The sequence below is a fragment of the Pantherophis guttatus genome, chromosome 5 (assembly GCF_059756535.1).
Source record: "Pantherophis guttatus breed Tessera chromosome 5, ASM5975653v1, whole genome shotgun sequence".
NCBI lineage: Eukaryota > Metazoa > Chordata > Lepidosauria > Squamata > Colubridae > Pantherophis > Pantherophis guttatus.
Window position 1 is genome coordinate 68,198,722 of NC_142067.1, and position 22,491 is coordinate 68,221,212.

At 44.0% G+C, this 22,491-nt stretch overlaps 1 protein-coding gene across 7 annotated transcripts in view; it reads left to right on the forward strand.

The window, feature by feature from the left end:
- The window catches only part of DMD (dystrophin), a 2,041,544-nt gene that overhangs the window by 1,903,837 nt on the left and 115,216 nt on the right, over window positions 1–22,491 (forward strand). For all 7 annotated transcript variants that reach the window (XM_087871305.1, XM_087871306.1, XM_087871307.1 and 4 more), the window contains one exon: window positions 15,562–15,636. In XM_087871305.1, coding sequence (XP_087727431.1) covers window positions 15,562–15,636 — 75 coding nt within the window. The remainder of the gene's footprint in view (window positions 1–15,561; window positions 15,637–22,491) is intronic.

A 22,491-nucleotide genomic window follows, 5' to 3' on the forward strand; every position in this document is an offset into this window, starting at 1 on the left:
AGCCAGCCCACTAAGAAGCTCCGGATCCGAGGCAACTCTGTTTCAAACAGAGCCAGACGCCGTGACCAATCCTGCTGTCAAAAGTGAGTTTGATTGATTACAAGCGCAGGCAGAGCGGAAACAGGAGAACAAGCTTTAAAATAATAGTGCTTAACTCCGGACTTACTTTGTTCCTAATTGAATCTCTTTGAGCTGGAGGCTGAAGATGGCGCCTTTGTTATGGGTGTGAAAGTGAAAGTCAGAAACGAAAGTGCTTATTGAGAACTTTGTACTGTGAGAGTGGACTGAAGCTGCTGAGAACTGTGAGCTTGTGGAGAAAAGACTATTTTGCTTGACAAATTAGAGACTATAAATTACAAGCTTTTGAAAATTGTTCAAGGGATTTTGTGGTTTTGAAAGGAAAAAAGATTCTTTTTTAAAAAAAAGATAGCTTCTAAACAAGCTAAGCCAGGAGTTGCCAGAGGAGGAGGAGGTTCTCCAGTAGTGTCTGTAGTGACACAGAAAGCGCAACTTCCGGCTGATTCACAGAGTTAGGAGGCTGCTTTTAATGATCTCAAAGAATTTATGAAAGAAGCCATAAATAACCAAGCTGTAGCTATGAATAACCTAACAGTAATTGTGGAAGGGAAGTTAAAGAAATTTGAGGAAGATATAAAGTCAATTAAAGAAGTTGTTGCAGCAAAGCATGATGAAATTTATTTATTTATTTATTTATTTATTTATTTATTTATTTATTTATTTATTTATTTATTTATTTAATCAATCAAATTTCTATACCGCCCTACTCCTGAAGGACTCAGGGCGGTGAACAGCCAAGATAAAATACAGATAATACAAATATTAAAAATCCCTTAAAATTATTAAATATTTTGGCCGAAACACAGATTAAAACACCCAATTTATAAAGTCACGAATTAAAAAATTTAAAAAATTTAAAAGAGGGGAGTTAGGCCAGGCCAGCTTGCTGAAATAGAAAAGTTTTGAGAGCACGGCGAAACGTGCACAGGTCCGGGATCTTCCGTATCTCTGGGGGGAGCTCGTTCCAGATGGTAGGTTCCCCCACAGAGAAGGCTCTCCCCCTGGGGGCCGCCAGTCGACACTGTTTGGCTGACGGCACCCTGAGGAGCCCCTCTCTATGGGAGCGTACTGGTCGGTGAGAGGCTGTTGGTAGCAGAAGGCGGTCTCGTAAATACCCCGGTCCGATGCCATGGAGCGCTCTAAAGGTGGTAACCAAAACCTTGAAGCGCACCCGGAAGACCACCGGGAGCCAGTGCAGCTCGCGCAGGAGGGGGTCACATGGGAGTGCCATGTCGCTCCCATAACCACCCGCGCGGCTGCATTCTGGACCAGCTGGAGCCTCCGGGTGCTCCTCAAGGGGAGCCCCATGTAGAGAGCATTGCAGTAGTCCAAGCGGGAAGTAACGAGGGCATGAGTGACCGTGTTTAACGAGTCCCGATCCAGAAAGGGGCACAACTGGCGAATCAGGCGGACCTGATAAAAAGTCCCCCTGGCCACGGCCGTCATGTGCTCTTCTAAAGACAGCCGTGAGTCCAGGAGGACACCCAAGTTGCGAACCCTCTCCGTGGGGGCCAATGACTCGCCCCCAATAGTCAGTGATGGCACCAACTGACTATATCGGGATGTCGGAAACCACAGACACTCGGTCTTGGATGGGTTGAGCCTGAGTCTGTTTCTCCCCATCCAGATCCGCACGGCCTCTAGGCACCGGGACATCACATCAAGGGCATCATTGGGGTGGTCCGGGGTGGAGATGTACAGCTGAGTATCATCAGCGTACTGATGGTACTTCACCCCGAAACCATGGATGATCTCACCCAGCGGCTTCACATAAATGTTGAACAGAAGGGGCGAGAGGACCGACCCTTGTGGCACCCCACATACAAGGGGCCTCGGGGTCGACCTCTGCCCCCCTGTCAACACAGACTGCGACCGGTCAGAGAGAAAGGAGGAGAACCACCGTAGGACGGTGCCCCCCACCCCTAACTCCTCTAGCCGGTGCAGCATGATACCATGGTCGATGGTATCAAAAGCCGCTGAGAGGTCTAATAGGACCAGGACAGAGGAGCAACCCCTGTTCCGAGCCCTCCAGAGATCATCAACCAACACGACCAATGCCGTTTCCGTGCTGTATCCAGGCCTGAAGCCCGACTGGAACGGATCCAGATACGACGATTCATCCAGGTACTGGGGGAGCTGTCGCGCAACCACACTCTCAACAACCTTCACAACGAAGCGAAGGTTGGAGACTGGACGATAATTTGCCAACACTGCCGGGTCCAGGGAAGGCTTCTTGAGGAGAGGCCTCACCACCGCCTCTTTCAAGGCGGCGGGGAAGACACCCTCACTCAAGGAAGCATTTATAATCCCCTGGAGCCAGCCTCGTGTAACCTCCCGAGAGGCCAGCACCAACCAGGAGGGACACGGGTCCAGTAAACATGTGGCTGCACTCAGTCTGCCCAGTATCCTGTCCACGTCTTCGGGCGTCACAGAATCAAACTCTTCCCAGATAATACTCACAAGACCTGCCTCTGTCCTCCCCGCTGAATCTACCCAGTCAGAGTCCAGGTGTTCCCGAATCTGAGCGATTTTGTCATACAGATACTGTACAAAATCCTCAGCTCTACCCTCCAAGGGGTCCTCCCGCGCTTCCTGGTGGAGCAGGGAGCGGGTCACCCTAAACAGGGCGGCCGGGCGATTATCTGATGACGCAATAAGAGTGGCAAAATAGTTATACTTCGCCACTTTTATCACCACCAGGTAGGTCTTAATATGAGACCTTACCAGTGTTCGGTCAGATTCAGAATGGCTGGCCCTCCAACCACTCTCCAGGCGTCTTTTCCGGCGCTTCATCTCCCTCAGCTCCTCGGTGAACCAAGGAGCCAGGCGAGATCAACGCTGGGTCAGAGGCCGCAAAGGCACGACCCGATCCAAAGCTCCAGTGGCCGCCCTATCCTAGGCGGCCACCAGCTCCTCAGTCGAGCCGTGTGCCAGAGCCTCAGGAAATGGCCCAAGCTCCGTCTGGAACCTATCAGGATCCATCAGGCGCCTGGGGCGGTACCACCTCAATGGTTCCGCCTCCCTGTGGCGGGGTGCGGCGGTTCGAAGGTCAAAGCGAAGGAGGGAGTGATCCGACCATGACAAGGGCTCGATCACTATATCCCCTATCTCAAGATCACTCAACAACTGACCAGAGACAAAAACCAGGTCTAGCGTGTTTCCTCCCGTGTGAGTAGGGCCATGAACTAACTGGGTCAGGTCCATGGCCGTCATGGAAGCCATGAACTCCTGAGCCACCTCAGACGCCTCACCGACGGATGGCAGGTTAAAATCCCCCATGACCATAAGCCTGGGAGTGTCAACCGCCACCGCGGCTATAACGTTGAGCAGCTCAGGCAGGGCTGCCGTCATGTGGCAGGGAGCCAGGTATGTAACCAGCACGCCCATCTGCACCCCATGACCCCACTTCACAAGGAGGGACTCACAACCAGCCGTCTGAGGAACAGTGACCTCCCTCGGACCAAGACGCTCTCTAATGACAACCGCCACCCCCCCTCCCCTCCCCTGTGTCCTCGGCTGATGGAATGTGCGGAAACCGGGTGGGCACATCTCAACGAGGGGGACCCCCCCCTCCTGGCCCAACCAGGTCTCCGTAATACCCGCCAGGTCCGCTCCCCCCTCCTGAACAAGATCACAAATGAGGGGGGCTTTATTTACCACGGACCGGGCGTTGCACAGCATCAGCCGAAGGCCCAGGGCCTGAGGGTCTGTGCAACCTGGGGAACGAGGGGAGCATTGGAGGCCGGAGCGCGCCACCACTTGGAGCCAGTGGGCGCGCGCTCCCACAACCTGATGTGGCCCCCTGCTCCCGCCATATCTGCCCCTCCCACCGATAGTACTGATGTAATGTCCATCCACAGCACAAGCTCTAACCCCCTCCTTGACCCCGGTTCCCGCATTTCTAGTGCCGTGCTCTTCAGCCGGCTCTGGCCTCCTCCCCGACAGGTTCTCCTCCAAGCCCATCGAACCCACCCCCCTCCCAGAAACCTTTAAACCTTATCTAAAAATTTCCCCCCAAAACCCCACAACCCCCTCCTCGCCGCATGCCACCTCTCGGGATTCCAAAATCCGTCATCAAGGTAGGCCCTCGATAGTGAGGAGGGCCAAACCTGCAAGAGGGGGGAGTCTCGCAGCGCAAGCAGGTCAGCAGCTGTAAACATCGCACAAAACAGAGATGGAGAGTCAACTGGTCAGGGCTTCACCAGATCGTCCAATAATACTGGGTCAAAGTAGATCTTCATATCAGGAGCTGGTTCACTGCCCTCTCACGACAGTGAAAGGGGCCAGTGACATCCCCCCACGTCTGGAGGATAATTATCCCAGTCACCCTCTCACAGGGACTGGGGCAGATGACACCGACAATAAAGTCACAATAGTCCATCCTTTCATCTGGCGGATGACAAACAGCCCCCTCAGCACCTGCACACCATTTTGCCCAGTTATCCTCCAGTTTGGGGTCGCACAAGAAGCCAGCAATTTGTAAAGTTATTAAAGACAATGATGATAATCCCACAGGCACAAGTTCATCCCTGGGGCGAGAGTAGGGACAGCAGACAAAAAACCCAGTCCAAGTCCAAGGGTGGGTGGCCATCAAAGGCCAACACCCACCCATACCTGGGGGAAGAAGGGGGGGGGAGGAGAAGCCACCCGAGGCGACCAATAGAGCCCTGGTCAGCCTCCCGCCTCTCCTGCCCCAAATCTCCCCAAATCCCCAGTCTCAGCTCTGATGACAAAACAAACCCGGATAACAGGGGTCAAGGCTCAAAAAAGAGCAGATGGTAATCCTGAGGGCAAGGCTGTCCGAATTCCCCCATCCACCTGCTGCAAGCTCTTTCCTCGGCCGGATGATCCGTGGCTGCCATTGCCTTCCGCCGCCGCCACCACCGCCGTCGCCAGCTCGCAACCGGCACCCTGGGCTCCCCATGGCGCCTCCAGGACCCCCGAAAAACGTCCGAAGAGCGTCCCAGAGATCCCTGAGGGGCGAGGGGGATGAAGGGCACCTCCAAGCCGCCGCCGCCGCATAGCAACGCCGACCGCCGCCGAACGCTCCGGCCTCCACTCCTCCCGACGCTGACAAGCCGGAAACAGCTGTTTTTAGCAGGCCACCGCCCCATCTCCCGCGGCGGCTTCAAACAGCGAGTCCCACCCTGCCTTGATATTCCGGAGGGCGAAAAAGCCCTCAGCAGGCAGGGCGGGCATTCCCCTCATTGGGACTGGAGCCGGAGATAGTTAAAGCTGCTCCCGAAGACCCCTGACACCAGCGACCTCTCCATCTCCTCAGCGGAGCTCAGCCGACCGCCGCCATCTTGGGACACGCCGGAAGCAGTAATAAGAGATGATATTGTTTTTGCAGTCTCAGGATTGTCAAAACTTGTTATTCAGGTGGAAGAGAGAGTGGAAGAAATCAACGAAGCCAACTTAAATTTGGAGAACAAAGTAGGAGATATTATGACTAAAACAGAGAAGGTGGACGATGAATTGGTAATGTTACAATATAGATCTATGGAATTTGCCTTGCGATTGAGGGGCCTGAAAGAAAATAGTAAGGAAAATCTAAAGGACATTTGTGCTGAAGCTATTGCAGAGATAATTAAAGAAAGACCAGAAGATGTTGCAAGTCGAATTGATAAAATCTACAGGGTTAATTCCTGGATGGCAAGACAAAGACAGCTGCCAAGAGATGTGGTGATTTATTTTACAACCAGGAGGATCAGAAATTACATTTTACAAGCTTCCTACAAGAATAAGGTTCAGGTGGCTGGGCAAGAAGTTGTGGTTTTGAAAGAGCTCCCTCCAAAAATGTTGAGAAGCAGAAAGGACTTTGGCTTTTTGGGACATTCCAACTGGTCTAATAGTGGAGAAAGATACCGGTTAAACACAGTTTGGAAGGCAAAAGATTTTTATGTCAATGTTTTAAAGGCTGGATACCCACCCTCACCGGGGGTTGGTGGGTGGGGGTGGATAGAAAGAAAATGGAGATGCTACAACAACCAAAAGATGGAAAGCAGATACAAACTTACGCAGAAGTTGCAGCTGGAGGAATCACCATGGAAGAAGACTTGGATCTTGGGGGCCTACCCCCAACTCTGGAACCATCTAAGAAGGGAGAGCCAAAAGAACGACGACTGACCCGATCAACTTATAAAATTCAAGAACAATTAAAAATGCAACAATCTCAAGATCTATCTCAAGAAGTTCAAAAAACAGAAGCAGTGGGGGGGGCTAGGCTGAAGAGTAAGGTGGAGGAGGATGTTCAGCTGATGCTCATGCGGCTTCGAAAGGCTAAAGATGGCAACTAAATTCCTATCTTGGAATGTTAATGGCCTAAATTCACCACAAAAAAAGTATTTCATTATTTGAAACAATTTAACAATGATGTTATTTGTCTGCAAGAAACACATATTAGACTATTAGATCAAAAATATTTGATAAATTCAAGATTAGGTACACACTTTGTGGCATCAGCACCAGAGAAGAAAAATGGGTTAGTCATATATGTAAAGAAAGGACTATCAGCTAATTTAATTCAGGCAGATGATCAAGGAAGATATATTGCAATTGAATTATTAACACAGACTGGAAAAATGCTTTTAATTGGAATATATGCCCCTAATCAGCAACAAGACAAGTTTTATAAATTTTTACATACTAAAATAATACAATGGGATTATAAATCTTATATATTAATGGGTGACTGGAATGGAGTAATAGACACACAGAAAGATAAAAAAAAGCTTATCAAAGATCTCAACACATGCAAAATTACCTAAATCCTTTTTTGATATGATGGAAGATATAGAATTGAGAGATATTTGGAGAGAACACAACGTGGAGGAAAGAGACTTTACTTTTTTTTCTGATAGACATCAATCCTTCTCCAGGATTGATTTTATACTAATCACAAATGATTTTATTTCCAGGGTGAAGAAGACGAAGATATGTCCAAGAACTCTAACTGATCATAGTCCGGTTTGGTTGGAATTTGAACAGGAGAGGGGAGAAAGGAGGTCCTGGAGGCTAAATGAAAATTTATTTAGATATGAAGAAAATGTGAAAGAGCTTAAAAAACAAATGAAATAATTTTTTGCTATTAATATGCATAAGGGTACTTCTATGGAAATGGTTTGGGATGCTAGTAAGGCTTATATGAGGGGTATGTTAATACATATGAATAATAAACATAGATTAAAACAACAAAAGAAGCGGAAAGAGATAGAGGAAGAAATAAAAAAGAAAGAACAATTACTTATACTCAACCCAGGAGATAAGAAAGTAAAAGAAACAATAAATGTACTACGAGAGCAATTTAATATGTTAATGGCTGATCAGGTGGCAACTAGTTTACAATATGCTAAATATAATACATTTTGTAATGCCAATAAACCAGGTAGGTGGTTGGCCTATATGCTGAGGAAAAAACAGAAATCACGAGTCATCGGTAAGATAGAATATAGAGGTAAGGAAGTTTACCAACAGAACATGATCAAAAAGGTTTTTTTAGAATTTTATACAAAGTTATATGCTAGTGATTCAATACAAGGTATAGATATAGATAAATACTTAAAGGAAGAGAATATTCCTGAATTAACGTTAGAACAGAGGGAAGGATTGAATCAGCCAATAACTTCTGAGGAGATTATTGCTGCAATTAAGCAGTTAAAAACAGGGAAAGCTCTGGGAACAGACGGATTAACAGCTGTTTATTATAAGAATCTACAGTCTGAAATGGTAGAACCACTTAGAGCTCTATTTTGTAAAATTCAATTAGGGGGAGGAGTTCCACCCTCTTGGAGAACAGCTTTTGTTTCACTGATCCCGAAGGAAAATCAAAATTGTACCAAACCTGAAAATTTTAGGCCAATTTTGAACACTGATTATAAAGTTTTTGCTAAGATATTAGTGAATAGATTAATGCCAGTTATGCAACAAACAATTCATAATGATCAATCAGGCTTTATAAAAGGGAGGCAAATGAAATATAATGTTAGACAAATTATAAACTTATTGGAATATTTGGAAAAAAACAACCAGATCCCTGCAGCGTTCATATTTTTGGATGCGGAGAAAGCATTTGATCGATTGAATTGGCAATTTTTGTTTAAGATAATAGAAAAAATGCATTTTGGAGAGTATTTTACACACTTAATTAGAGCAATATATCAGGAACAAACAGCACAAATAATAGTTAATGGAGGCTTAACAGATGTTTTTAAAATTGAGAAAGGCACAAGGCAGGGTTGTCCTTTGTCGCCATTGTTGTTTATTTTAACTTTAGAAGTTTTGTTGAATAAATTACGTGACTCTGATAAAATAAAAGGAATTGTAATTAGACAGCAGGATTATAGATTAAGAGCGTTTGCAGATGACCTGGTTGTTACATTATCTCAACCTATAGAAGCGGCTCCATATATGTTGGACATAATAGGTCAATATGGTAAAGTATCTGGATTTAAAGTAAATCAACACAGGACAAAGATGATAACTAAAAATATGTCCATATCTCAAAGAGAAGATTTAGGGAGAATAACGGGATTTGAAATAGTTAAAAAGGTTAAGTATTTAGGAGTATATATTGCAGCCTCAAACACGAAATTGTTTAAAAACAATTATGAAGTTCTTTGGCAAAAAGTGCAGAAAGAAATGGAAAACTGGAAAAAGCTACAATTATCATTACTGGGAAGGATAGCAGTAATAAAAATGAATGTATTACCTAGGCTTTTATTTTTGTTTCAAATGATACCAGTGCTTAAGAAAGACGGAAATTTGATGGAATGGCAGAAAGCGGTTAATACTTTTATCTGGGGTGGGAAGAAACCAAGAGTGAAACTGAAAATTATACAGGATGTACGTAGAGAGGAGGTCTTAAAATGCCTAATTTAAGATTGTACTATGAAGCAGCTGTTTTATCACAAATTAGAGACTGGTTTAACTTAACTGAAGAAAGAATGTTAAATATAGAAGGTTATGATTTGTTATATGGATGGCATGCTTATCTGTTATACGAAAAAAAAGTGGACAAAGTGTTTAAGGGTCATATACTTAGAAATGCGTTGCTGAGGGTTTGGAAAAAGTATCAATATAAGCTAAATTATAAGATACCCATATGGGCAAATCCCAGACATGCAATAGAAAATATAAGTATAGAGCAAAAAACACTTACTTATAAAGAGCTTCTTTTTTTGGAAAGGGGTAAGCTGCAATTGAAATCTTTAGATGTATTAAAAGAAGAAGGGATAATTTATACTTGGTTTCAGTATGGTCAGCTTCAAGCTAGATGGAGGGAAGAGCCTTGATAGTACAGGGGTTTAGTGCACCCTGTAATTAACACAGCTGCCTGCAATTTCTGCTGGTTCGAATCTCTCCAAGGCTCAAGGTTGACTCAGCCTTCCATCCTTTCTAAGGTAGGTGAAATGAGGACCCAGTTTGTGGGGGCAATAAGCTGACTTTGTATAAAACATACAAAAGAATGAAGGCTATTGCTTAACGCATTGTAAGCCGCCCTGAGTCTCCGGAGAAGGGCGGCATATAAATCAAATTAAAAAAAAAAAAAAAAGATAAAAAAATTGGTGTTATGCAAAATGAGGAAAATCTGGTGAAACAGATCAAAGTCAGATGCATATTAAAAGGTTGTATAATGCTTTATTGGAAATAGATTCAGAAACGGAATTGGTTAAGGACTGTATGACAAAATTTTCAGGAACCAGTGATGATGGAAACATGGGGAAAGATTTGGGTTAGAAATATTAAATTTACGCAAGCACAAAATTTGAGAGAGAATTTTTATAAAATGTTTTATAGATGGCATTTAGATCCTAAGAAATTATCATGTATGTATTCGAATTTGCAAGCTAAATGTTGGAGATGTGAATGTGATGATGCAACTTATTATCATATATGGTGGACTTGTAAGAAAATCAAGGCATTTTGGATAAAAATTTGGTGGGTGATGCAGAACATTCTGAAAAAAAGGTTGAAATTTACTCCTCAATTGTTCTTATTGGGTATAACGATGGATTGTACAGTATTAGAGACTAAATTGATTTTGAACTTCATATCAACAGCCAGACTGTTGGTAGTGCAATACTGGAAGAAAGACTCTTTGCCTACTATTGAAGAGTGGATACTGAAAGTAACGAACTTAGCAGAAATGGCGAAAATTTCAGCGTATTTGAAGGACTATACACAAGAAAGATACGTATTGGAATGGAGAAGTTGGATTGATTATATTCAAAATAAGTATCAGACAAGAAAATACCAAATAGCTTATGAATAAATGTTAAGTATTAGAAGTATTATGTTATCTTTAGTAGGGTTAAGGTTTCAGGGGGGGATTTAGTAGTCTAAGGATAGATAGGTTAATTTAGCTTATGATTGTTAATTGAAATACCTTGTATTTTGCTCTGGGAAGTCTGGGGGGGAGGGTGGGATGAGGGGAGGGAAAGGGTGGGGGGAATATTGGGGGGGAAATCTTTTTTCTTTCTGTAAAACTTTTCAATAAAAAAAAAAAGAAAATATCCTACACAGATGTTTCTTTCCTAATTGAGTGAGAAGTTTTAGTGACTTCTCACTCCTGTTGTTCTATTCCCTTAAGAATTTGTCTTGGTGCATATGCTCTCAGTGTACATAAAAGAAAAGATACGTTCATCAAGAATCATAAGGTACAACACTTAATGATAGTCATAAATAAACAATCAGGAAATAATATCAATATAAATCGTAAGGATACAAGCAACAAAATTACAGTCATAAGTGGAAGGAGATGGGTGGTGGGAACAATGAGAAGATTAATAGTAGTGCAGACTTAGTAAATTCAGTAGTTTGACAGTGTTGAGGGAATTATTTGTTTAGCAGAGTGATGGTGTTCAGGAAAAAACTTTCTTGTGTCTAGTTGTTCTGGTGTGCAGTGCTCTATAGCATCGTTTTGAGGGTAGGAGTTGAAACAGTTTATGTCCAGGATGCAAGGGGTCTGTAAATATTTTCACAGCCCTCTTTTTGACTCATGCAGTATACAGGTCGTCAGTGGAAGGCAGGTTGGTAGTAATTGTTTTTTCTGCAATTCTAATTATCCTCTGAAGTCTGTGTCTGTCTTGTTGGGTTGCAGAACCAAACCAGACAGTTATGGAGGTGCAGATGACAGACTCAATAATTCCTCTGTAGAACTGTATCAGCAGCTCCTTGGGCAGTTTGAGCTTCCTGAGTTGGCACAGAAAGAACATTCTTTGTTGTGTTTTTTTGATGACGTTTTTGATGTTAGGTGTCCATTTTAGATCTTGCGATATGGTAGAAGCTAGAAATTTGAAGGTTTCTACTGTTGATACTGTGTTGTCTAGTATTGTGAGAGGTGGAAGTATGGAAGGGTTTCTCCTAAGTCTACCACCATTTCTACGGTTTTGAGTGTGTTCAGTTCCAGATTATTCTGGTCGCACCATGAGGCTAATCATTGGTATACAGAGAGAAGTGGGGAGATCACACAGCCTTGGGGGGCCCCTGTGCTAATTTTACGGGTATCTAATTTAATATAAGAAGCAATTTAGCCCACCGAATAAAAGGGGATATGGCAGACATTTCAGAAGGAACCTGGATTATAAAGGGAAGGGGGGAAGTGATGGGTTTTCAAGACTTGGGAGATTCTGTTGCTGTTCTGTTTCTGTTAATGAAAGTAATGTTAGTATTCATTAGTACCTTCCTATCTGAGGTACTTCACTTTGAAGGTCTAATTATATGTTTCAGTGAAACCATATATAAACAAAATACATCTTTCTGCATATCTAAAAGATTGCGTATTATTTTTGTGCAATTGTTCATGCATTCAGAGTAAGAAAATTGAAGTGTGTCATCCTTCCAATCAGTACTTTGTAACTATTTAGCAGAATGAACAAATATTTCCAGTAGATAGAGTTTATTGTTGCTTTTAGAATATTTTTCTCCTTTTCCAGAATTTGTTAGTGTAGAAAGATTTTCGATAACATTCATTTCTGAAATTGAGAAAGACATTCTAAAATTGTTGTTTCTTTTCTTTAAGCATTTGTTGGCTGATTTAAAGTATGTTGAAACTCTTGTCATGCAGGAAAGACGGGAAAGAAGCCAAAAGGAACGGAACACCTTTAAAAAAAGCAGACTAAAAGCTTTAACAGTTTATATATTTAGCAAGTGTAAATTACCCAATTAATTGTTCTTTACTATAACATCTTGCATTGTTTTATAAACAATAAATACAGGATTAGATGTCAAAGGCTTTTTTTTTAAAAAAAAATATATAATATACAGTTTAATACAAGTTCTTTTTTTCCCAGTTCTAAAAAAAGTTTAAAAATGGATGGAAGCCAAAATAGTATTGTATAAACTATATTTTTTCTATTGTTGGGTTTTGTTTTGTTTTTTGCAACTGAATGAAGAAATTGAATGTCATGTTGTGTATGGAGACAACAATTGTTATCTTCCTGTATACGGTTATGCTTTCTGCATAAGCATAAAGGAATGGTGGTATGTGTTTTGCAGCTCTTTTTAAAAAAATGATGGTGACCAGTAGAAATCTTTCAGGCAAGGCATGGCATTTATTCTTGATTTATATGAAAGCCCATTCTGTTCTGTTAATTGGAACTTGAAAAAAAAATTGAAATGAGTAAAACTCAGTTTGTAAAACTGCATTCTTATGTTGGAGGACTAGTTCTTTACTTCCCTCATTTCTTTTTTCTTCAAGATCACCCCTATAAACTGCATCATAATAGGCAGCTCTTCAGTGTTGCAATAGATGATGATTATCTCTTTTATTCATTAAACATGAAACTCAGTCAACTGAACATTTAAAAATGTGTCACAAATATGATTGACTGGCTCTATAGTTGATACGGGTTGCTGCCAGCATCCTAGGTATTGACCCAAGTATCTTAAAATGTATGTTGTTCTGAGTAGCACAGTTTTTTGCTGTTCCGCTGGTGTTATTGCAGGAAGCTGCAATTTCTTGATGTACTTTGTAAAGTTCTTGGACATGGTTCCAAGTGCCCTGATGACAGTGGGTATCACTGTCACATGTTTCATCCATAATCGCGTAGTTTCAATGGCCAGGTCGCGATATTTCATGATTTTTTTCCAGTTCTTTTTCTTCGACTTTGGCGTCGCCTGGTACAGTGATATCAATAAATTGTATGCTTCGATTTTCGACAACTTTGATATCTGGCGTATTATGTTCCAAATGAAGATACATCTGTATTTGAAAGTCCCACAAGATCTTCACCGTCTCATTTTCAACAACTTATTCCACTTTATGTTCCCATGACTTTTCAGATACAGGTAAGGCGTATTTTTTATATAATGACCAGTGGAGTAATTTAGTAACTCGGTCATGTCCAGCTCTGTAATCAGTTTGTATGATTTTGCTGCACTCACATATTACGTGTAAAACAGTTTCAACTTTGTCATTGCAAAGTTGGCAGTTTAGATTGTCAGTGGATTTTTGTATCTTTGCTTTCATGGCAATAGTTTGTAGTGCTTGTTCTTGAACAAGCCTTCTTGTAATCCATCCACTTCTTCGTCTTGCATATTTTAATACCATTTTGTCAATGAGCAGTTGATCTTTTGTTCCTCTTGATTTTTTATAATTTCCTTTTTGCTCTACCAGATACAGGCTGGTATCAGTTGAGTGAATACCGAATTTGCCAGTATTCTTGTAAAAAGTTTGAATGTTGTTGGCAGACAAGTAATTGGGCCACAATTGCTTGGTTCTGTGCCCTTTTCTGGATCTTTCATTATCATATGGCCAGTTGTTAACCATTCTTCGCTTGTTGCATTTTGAAGCATTTCATCAAATTGAGTGGCCATGTGGTGATGGAGGCTGGTCAGGTGTTTTAGCCAGTATCCATGCAGTTCGTCCAGGTTAGGTGCGCTCCAGTTCTTGACCTTCTTTGCTTGTTTTGCAACCCTATCAATTGTTATTACAATATTTTCCATTTTGTTTCGTGTTGTTTGTTTTTGAATATTTTTGATCCAGGAGGCAGTTTTGTTGTATTCTACTGGTTTTCCCACAGTTCTTTCCAAAAGTTGTTCTTTACATGGGTGAACATTAGTTTGGACTCGATTTTCATCAAGTGATCGGTAGAAGAGGTGTTGGTTTCTTCTGAACTGGACATTTTCACAACCTTCACGTCCACGTTTTATTCATCCTTAGTATCTTTTGATTTTCTTTGCTGTTACTATTACATGTTGTTTTAGTTCTTCCATGATTTCTGTTATTGTTTTTTCCTCCTGGTTGTATTTTTTGTGTAAACTATTTTTCAGCTTTTTATTCTTTAGTTTTCCTTCTTTCAAGTACTTAAAATTATTGACATCCCCTTGTAGTTTCTTGATTTTATTTTCAAGTTCAATTTTCCACTTTGGTGTTCCAGTGGGTTTCTTTTTTGGCATTTTATAACCCAGTTCTGCAGTTAGGGTTGCACAGGAGGATCTTTATCCTGTATGTTAGTTTCTTCCACTGGTTGGTCAGTTTATATAGGTGTTGGAACAATTTCTTCAGCCTGTTCATCATTATTTGTTGTTTACTTTTTAGCCAATGTTTCTAGATGTTGCATTTCCACATCTGTGAAAACTTTATTATGGATGATGAAACGTCTTTGATCCATTAATCTTTGTTCAATTACGTCGCTTTCCAGATGTTTTTCCTTCCACACTTGCATCATTCTTTTTTGAAATCCTCTGGCTGTTGGTTTTGCCTGGTACTAACATTTGATGATTTCCCGATTTTCTTTGGTTGTCCAATTTTTGCGTTTGTTGTTCCAGTCACTTTGCAGTTGCATGCCCTAATTCCCTAGCAGTAACATCTGAGCCCTGTAGCCCATTTTTTGACAGATGTCCAGCAGCCATAGCATCTGATGCGGCCCTTATTGACCTGAGTGACAACCGATCCGGTATGGAATTTTGTTGTTCAGAGCATAGTTGTCATGGTTCTGAGTAATGAACTGCGGGAAATCAGGACTCTGAAGGTTGGCTCAGGTTCAAGAATCCCTTTATTGAGTATATCATATCGGCACTTAGAAAGAGAAAGCTAGCTCTAAATTATTCCCGCACATAGGGATAGTTAAAAGAATAGGATTCCCCCCCCCAGGTGTCTCAGGTCACATGGGCCAATCAGTCCAGTTGTAGGTTCCCGCCTGGCTTCGACAGGTGTCCGATGACATGATCTTGGTTCACATGCTGGCTGGTAGATGTTATGACTAATCAGCTGAGGCACCACATTCCTAAATTCCCCCCTCCACCCCCCTTGAATGGCAATCAAGAAACGAAGCAGAAGTATGCATGGTTTCAATTGAAGTCATTTTGCATGTTGACAGTAGTACTATTTTTTTATAATGACTGATTTTGTTTTATATAAAGTGATAGGTGATTTGGTTTACATTTAAAGATATTTTAGGAATTTTTTTATGTTCACTGAGTAAACCCGCTTGGTGATAAAATAATTTATGTCCTTTTCTTCTTTTATTTGTGTCACAGCTGATTTGAACAATGTTCGATTCTCAGCATATAGAACTGCCATGAAGCTCCGAAGACTACAGAAAGCTCTCTGTTGTGAGTAGTCTGAATACCTTCAAGAATGTTTCTTAATTACATTTTAAGAAATGAATGAAAATAACTTCCATAGAATTTTATTTTGTTGTCGTTTGGGGCACAAATTAAACTATTTTTTTCTCCCCGATTCAACCTGAAAATGTAAGATTATAAATTTTCATTCATCATTGTGGGTTTGTTTTTCTAAATTCAATGGTAAATTCTTCATATATATATATATATAACTCTCTGATTTCTTTCCCATCTATCCAGGTTTTTTTCTCTCAAGTTATGTACTCTGACAGGCTTACATTTTCATTTTAATAGGTTTCCCCTGAAGATATATATTACGTTTTTTCCATTTTTAGCTTCAAAAATGATTTTGAAGCTTGCTTTTTAAATGGGTTCTTCATCCATTAATATTGGTTGAAAATATTTTGATTTGATAAAAATGTCAGTTATGAAATTAATTCATGAAAAGGTAGCAGGTTTTGGTTCAAGTTTGGGTTTGTTATTTATCTTCTGTATTCCCCTGTTTTGTCACAATGAGTATTCTGATAGTATAGTCAGTGGAATGTAAAAAAGCTTTTGGATTTTAGGAACCGAACACTCCTGGCATTTTGCCCCCCCCCCCCCAGTCTTTTATTTTTTTAACTAGGCATTCTAATTTGATGGTTAATTTGTCATGTTTATTATTAAAGTCATCCTTATAAGAATTCAATTTTGCTTTGAAGTTTTTTTTAAAAAAATTAATAATAATAATTAATAATTAATATTTTCTGCTATGAATAACTTGTGAGGTTTTTATTATAAATTAACATAAATATATTATTATATCAATATATAGTTAATATATTACATTAATTATATTAAATATATTATTGTATTAATATAATATTAATATGTTATTATTATGATAAATACTAGGCTTCCTCTGATTTTGTCTTTGTACTTCTATTCATTTTTGACAAAAAGTTAGTTTACATCTACTTTTCATTCAACAGAACTGACAGAAAGTATATTGTTAATAGTAAAATATTTTGATATGGAAATAAATCAATACCAAGTTTGTTAGGTGTTTTGTGCCAGCCATGGCAGTTCCTTAAAAGGGCACCAGATGGCAGCAAAGAGTGACTTTCGATCCCACTGGTGGGTGAAGGGGCTCCAGCCCCTGCAGCCTCATTGGTAAGGGAGGAGCCATGGGCCCCTATAAGAACCCCTGCACAGGGGTTGTTTTCCCTTCTCTTGTTCTAACTTCCTACAGGAATAATCCATGGGCTCAATCCAGGCATGGATACCTCCATGCCAGGGAACCCATTTTACTCTACTCTACTTCTAAATAAAGACTTAATTTGATTGCATCCTTGCGTGCTGCCTTTTCTTGAAAGCACTCTCAATGAACCATCGATCTTTGTGAGATCCCTCACAAAGTGGGAGCAGAGGATGGTTTGAGGCCAGCCAGCAGAAGCAAGATGTCTGGAGGTTCCAGCAAGAACCCTTAAGAGATGGCTGGCAGGAGATCCCTGATTGTGACCAGAAGTCTTCAATCAAGGATGGCAACCCTGCATCTAGTCCCTGATGCGAGCTTCGATCCAGAGGAGGGTACAGATGATCTCTATGCCCCCAGAGGACTCAGCGGATAGCAAGGGACCCCTTCACACGCTTCCCTGCAGCTGCAAGCCGCAGAGGAAGGCATGGAAGGCCAGCAGTCCACCCAGGACTGCCAGGACACCGGGGAGGCGGCCAGGGACCAGGCCACCCCCAGCGTAGACCAGCTCACTGGCGAAGAATGCAGAGAGCTGCTACGAACGCTCCTAGCAACCCGAGGGATGCCAGGAGCCCAGCCACGTGGGACACCAGCGCAGGGGGCCTCTGGACACCGGGTAAGTCTTTACCCAGTGCCCAGGAGGCCCCCTAACATGGCATCAGCCATCCTGGAGGACCTTGGGGCCCTGGAGCTTTTGGAGGGAAAATTACCGCCAAATCGCGATCTGCAGCTTCCGGGGCCAACTGGAAGCAACATGGCGGCCCCCAGGCTACCTACTCCAGCAAGGCTTGGTGGGCCTCATCTAGGCCATGAGGCCCAGCAACCGATGGCAGCCAGCCAAAGCAGCATGCAAACTGCTCCCCCCCCCCGGGCAAGCCTCAAAGTCTGCCCAGCTGTACCTGTTGCAGCGGGCATCAGGGCTGCAATCCAAGTTCTGGCTGCAGCCCTGGAGGCCATGATGACCGAGACCTCAACCTCGGGGGCAGCCAGCCTCCCTCAACACCCCCAGGAGACCAATGAGGGGGGGCATCCAGTCCGGAGCCCCCCAGCAATGACCCACGCTTCCAGAGAGTCTCAGAAGAACCCCTGGGGTCTCCAGCCTTCCCAACACCCCCCACCGAGGCAACGGAGGACTCACCTCGATGACTTCAGGTGGCCTCCAGCCGAGCCTCCCACCTCCCAAGATGGCTGCCTCCTCCAGAGTCTTCAGGACCAGCGGTGGGCCCCTCCAGGCGATCCTCAGCATTTTCGGGCTTTTCCGGCCCCATCCTGCAGCCTTCGCCCCCTGGTACCAGGGGAGCTTCCAGAAGACTCTTCAGAGCTCCATAGGCCTGGGCCCAGGCCTGGCCCTGAAGCACAGAGAGAGAGGTCCGCTCCCGTCGGTTCCTGGGCTGGAATGAGTTCTGAGCATGCTCAGTTGGCCCCATCTGAAAAGGAGAAAAATAATCAGAGAAAAATACCTACACTCACCAGCAGAGGGATCCCTCTCCCATTTACTTCAATGGAATCATCCCAAAGGTACCAAGGACAGCAGAATGGACAGGTATTTTCTGCTCCTGCTTATTCCTTTTCTTCAGTACTCCCGAATAGCTTTGAAAAACTACATCTGGGGGGTGAAAATTTTAACATATGGAATAAAGAGATACAGATATGTCTCTTAAAAGAGGGGACCCTAGAAATGGTTCTATACCCCCCACCTTTCCCTTGGGGGCCTCAAGAAGAGTGGTACCACAGAAAAGCCTATACCATTCTACTGAGCTCACTGGATGCTAAATTGTATCTCAGCATTTCAGATGGGCTCACAGCTGGTGAGATTTGGGGCTTGTTATATAGCCTATTCAATAGTGATAGCTTGGGCTCCACCACAAGACTCACAGCAGAGTTCTATAACACCAAGCTGAAATTTGGGGCTAGCATAACTGAGCACCTGGGAAAGTTGAAGGCATTCAAGGCAGAACTGGTGCTCAGGGACTACCCCGTGACTGAGGCCAACATGATCGCTGTCATTCTGGCATCCCTGGATAAAAGTTGGGGCAATTTTATTGTCTCACTAGAGGGAACCAGAAAGGAAGCCATGACTCTGTCCTACCTCACAGGGAGGCTCAGTGAGGAAGACAGGAGGCGTAGAGATGCAGGAGAGTATACCAGGGCCACAACTCATCGCATCAACAGAAGGCACCAGAGTTCAGAGCAGGTTAACGCTCTACCCAAGTGTTTCATCTGTGGCCCTGAGGAGCATCTGAAGAAGGACTGCCCCCATTACCAGCAAGGACCTAAGCATGGTTCCAATCAAGGAAGGGGCAGAGGGCAGAGAAGGGTGCCTGGCGGGGGCAAAGGTGGTGCTAAGGGCAATTTTGTGTGTACTACTTATCTCATCCCCACCACACGGGCTGATGGCCCTACTGGCCTCTGGTTACTGGACTCTGGGGCTTCATCTCACAATTCTAACGTGAAGCAAGGTTTTAAGAGGTTAAGAAGAATTAACCTCTCTGTCAAGGTTGCCAATGGTAACAATGCTTTGGTTGTTGGGGAGGGCACTGTCTCTGTACTAGGGCTGGGCAATGTTGAAGGTGTGTTACATGCTCCCTCTATCACCAATAACCTGTTGAGTATAACCAAGTTATGTGATGATGGCAGGGTGGAGGTATTGTTTCACAAAGGGGGAGGTCATGTCACTCGAGACAAAAGGGTCATTGGGAGTGTTACCATTATGAATGGTTTGCCATATTTCTCCCCCGAGTACCCAGCACAGGAGACAGCTCACAGGGTGCCACTTCAGAAGGGACCTGCGCGCAGAGAGAGAGAAAGGCTCCACAGCCAGCCTCACGACCTTCCAAGGCCAATGTGGGCAAGAAACCTGAGCCTCAGCAGCACCTAAGGCAGATAAGCCCCAAAAAGGGCCTAAGGTACCAGCACCGCCCAAGGCAACCAGAGCCAAGGGGGTGTCAGTGGGAAAGCCGCTCCATACTAAATGTGCCCACCTCTTACATGGGAGGTTAGGCCATGCGAGCTTCCCAGTGGTTAAAAAGATGGGGGAATTTGCTGAGGGGATTCACCTCCAGGATTGTGAGATGTTTCTGGACTGTGCCATCTGTAAGAGGGCAAAGAGGAAGGCCGCCCCAATACCTAAGGTGTCACTGCGTAAAACCCAATACCCATATCAATTAATACATGTTGATATGGTTGGGCCATTTACACCGTCCCTAGGAAAGAGGCAGTATTTCCTCACTGCCGTTGATGATTTCTCGAGGTATGGCCATGTGTATACCCTCACAGAAAAGTCTGAAGCCTTTGATGCCATAAAATCACTGTACAACTATGTGGAAACTCAGTACAAGACAAAGATCGCACATCTGCAGAGCGACCGTGGGGCTGAGTTCATGTCCCGAAAATTCCAGGACTGGATAAGGCACAAGGGCATACATCATTTTCGTACAGCACCTTTTACTCCTGCGCAGAACGGCATTATAGAAAAACAAAATGGTATTCTGCAGACTATGGTGCGCAGCCTGATTGCGAATGCTGGGGTTGCGGAATCATACTGGGCGGAGGCGGTACACTACGCCAACTATACCCTGAACCGCACCTGGAGCAGTGTTGTGAACCAGACCCCATATTTTCTGGTCCATGGTAGGAAACCAAGTTTGGGTCACCTGTCACACACTTGTGTGTGTTTGGCTCCTATGCTTGGGTGCACATCCCCAAGCAGCTGCGGAAGAAGGGGAGATCCGTCTCCCAGAGACTGAGGTTCTTGGGCTATGCCCCTGGCTCCAAGGCCTACCGGTTCCTGGGAGAAGGGGGCAGGACTGTGACCTCCCAATCTGCCTCCTTCGAAGAGGACTCCAATTGGACCCAGATCCACTCAAATGATCTGGGCCCATACATCAACCAGCCCAGCAAAGCTGCACCAACCACGACACCGCCTGAGACAACCACAGACCCTGCCACCGACAAGAGTGAGGAACAGGACGAAGAGGTCAGCCTACCTTAGTCCAGATGGGGAGGATGAGCCATCCAGTCCTGAGGGGGAAGACACGCCATCTTCACCTGACTGTTCGCTTCCAGCGACGCTTCAGAGGCCCATGATGCCCAACGCCTGGGACTGAGGGCCTCCACATCCCAGTTGTGAACAGCCAGTTGGCAAGGAACCTGCGGAAGAAAAGGACGGTGAGTGGCAGGAGGTCAGAAGGTCAAAGCGATCCAACAAGGGGGTCCCACCAAAGAGAATTGACATTGGGCATGTCATATCCGTCAACAGCATCGTGATCACCCCAAAGACTTTCTCTGACATCCAGGAGCTGCCCATTGAAGAACAGGAAATGTGGCAGCTCACGATGGAACAGGAAATGGAGAGCCTGAGAAAGCTCAAGTCTTCACCCCCAGGCAACCACCAAAGGAGAAGAAGGTCATTGGCACAAGGTGGGTTTTCAAGGCCAAACCACTTGCCAATGGCCGCTACCTGTACAAGGCCCGCTTGGTAGCACAGGGGTTCGCCCAACGTTACATGGAGGACTACATAGAGACCTACTTTCCAACTGTCCAGGCAGAAAGCGTCAAGGTTGCCCTCATAACTGCAGCCACTCTGGGAAAGGAAGTCTACCAATTCGACATCCAGATGGCCTACCTCCATTCCAACTTGGACCAGCAGATCTACCTGAGGCCCCCTCCTGGTTACCAGCAGGAGTGGAGAAACACATGGTTACTCCAAAAAGGATTATATGGCCTCAAGCAGTCGGGGAAACTCTGGTACGACTGCTTCAAAAAGGGTTTAGAGCGAATTGGCGTCAGAGCATCTCATGCAGATGAGTGTGTTTTTACACGTGACACCAAAAGTAATACAGAACGGGTTTTAGTAATACAGAACGGGTTTTAGACTAAAGGCCCTATACGTAGGGCCTGGCAAGGATAGGTGTGATGAATTTTGCCAAGGCTCTGGGGAAAAGTTTACCTTGAAGTCCTTGGGGCGGGTTGACAGGTATCTGGGTGTGCATATCTTGGCCACTAAAAAGGTATTTGCATTATCCCAGAAAGAAAAAATTGAGTTGTTGGCCAAATGCAAAATGGCGGAGTCTAACCCAACGCGTAGCCCCATACAAAGTGATTACTACGGCCACGATCACAAAGACAGCCCTGACTTCACAGACAACAAATTGTATAGATCTGTGATTGGCTCCTTGCTATACATTAGCAATTGGAGCAGGCCTGACATAGCTTTAGCTGTAAATCTATTGTCCAGGCATGTGGAAAACCCAAAGGAATTCCACTGGAATGCTGTCAAGAGGGTACTTAGGTACCTCAGGGGCACGGCCGATGCCCTCCTTATGCTGGAGCCAGAGAAGGGGAAGCCAGCCCAGCTCTCCGCTTACTCAGATGCAGATTGGGCTGGTGACACCAAGAGTAGACGGAGCACCTCTGGTTTCCTCATACTGCTAAATGGCTGTCCTATCCATTGGCATGTTAGGCAGCAAAATTTTGTTTCTTGCTCCATGGCCGAGGCAGAATATGCCAGCCTATCAGTCACTGCAAATGACTTGATTTGGTTCAATGCTCTGGTAATGAGCATCTAATGAGCATCCTACTCTGCCCATTCAAATTCAGGAAGATAACAC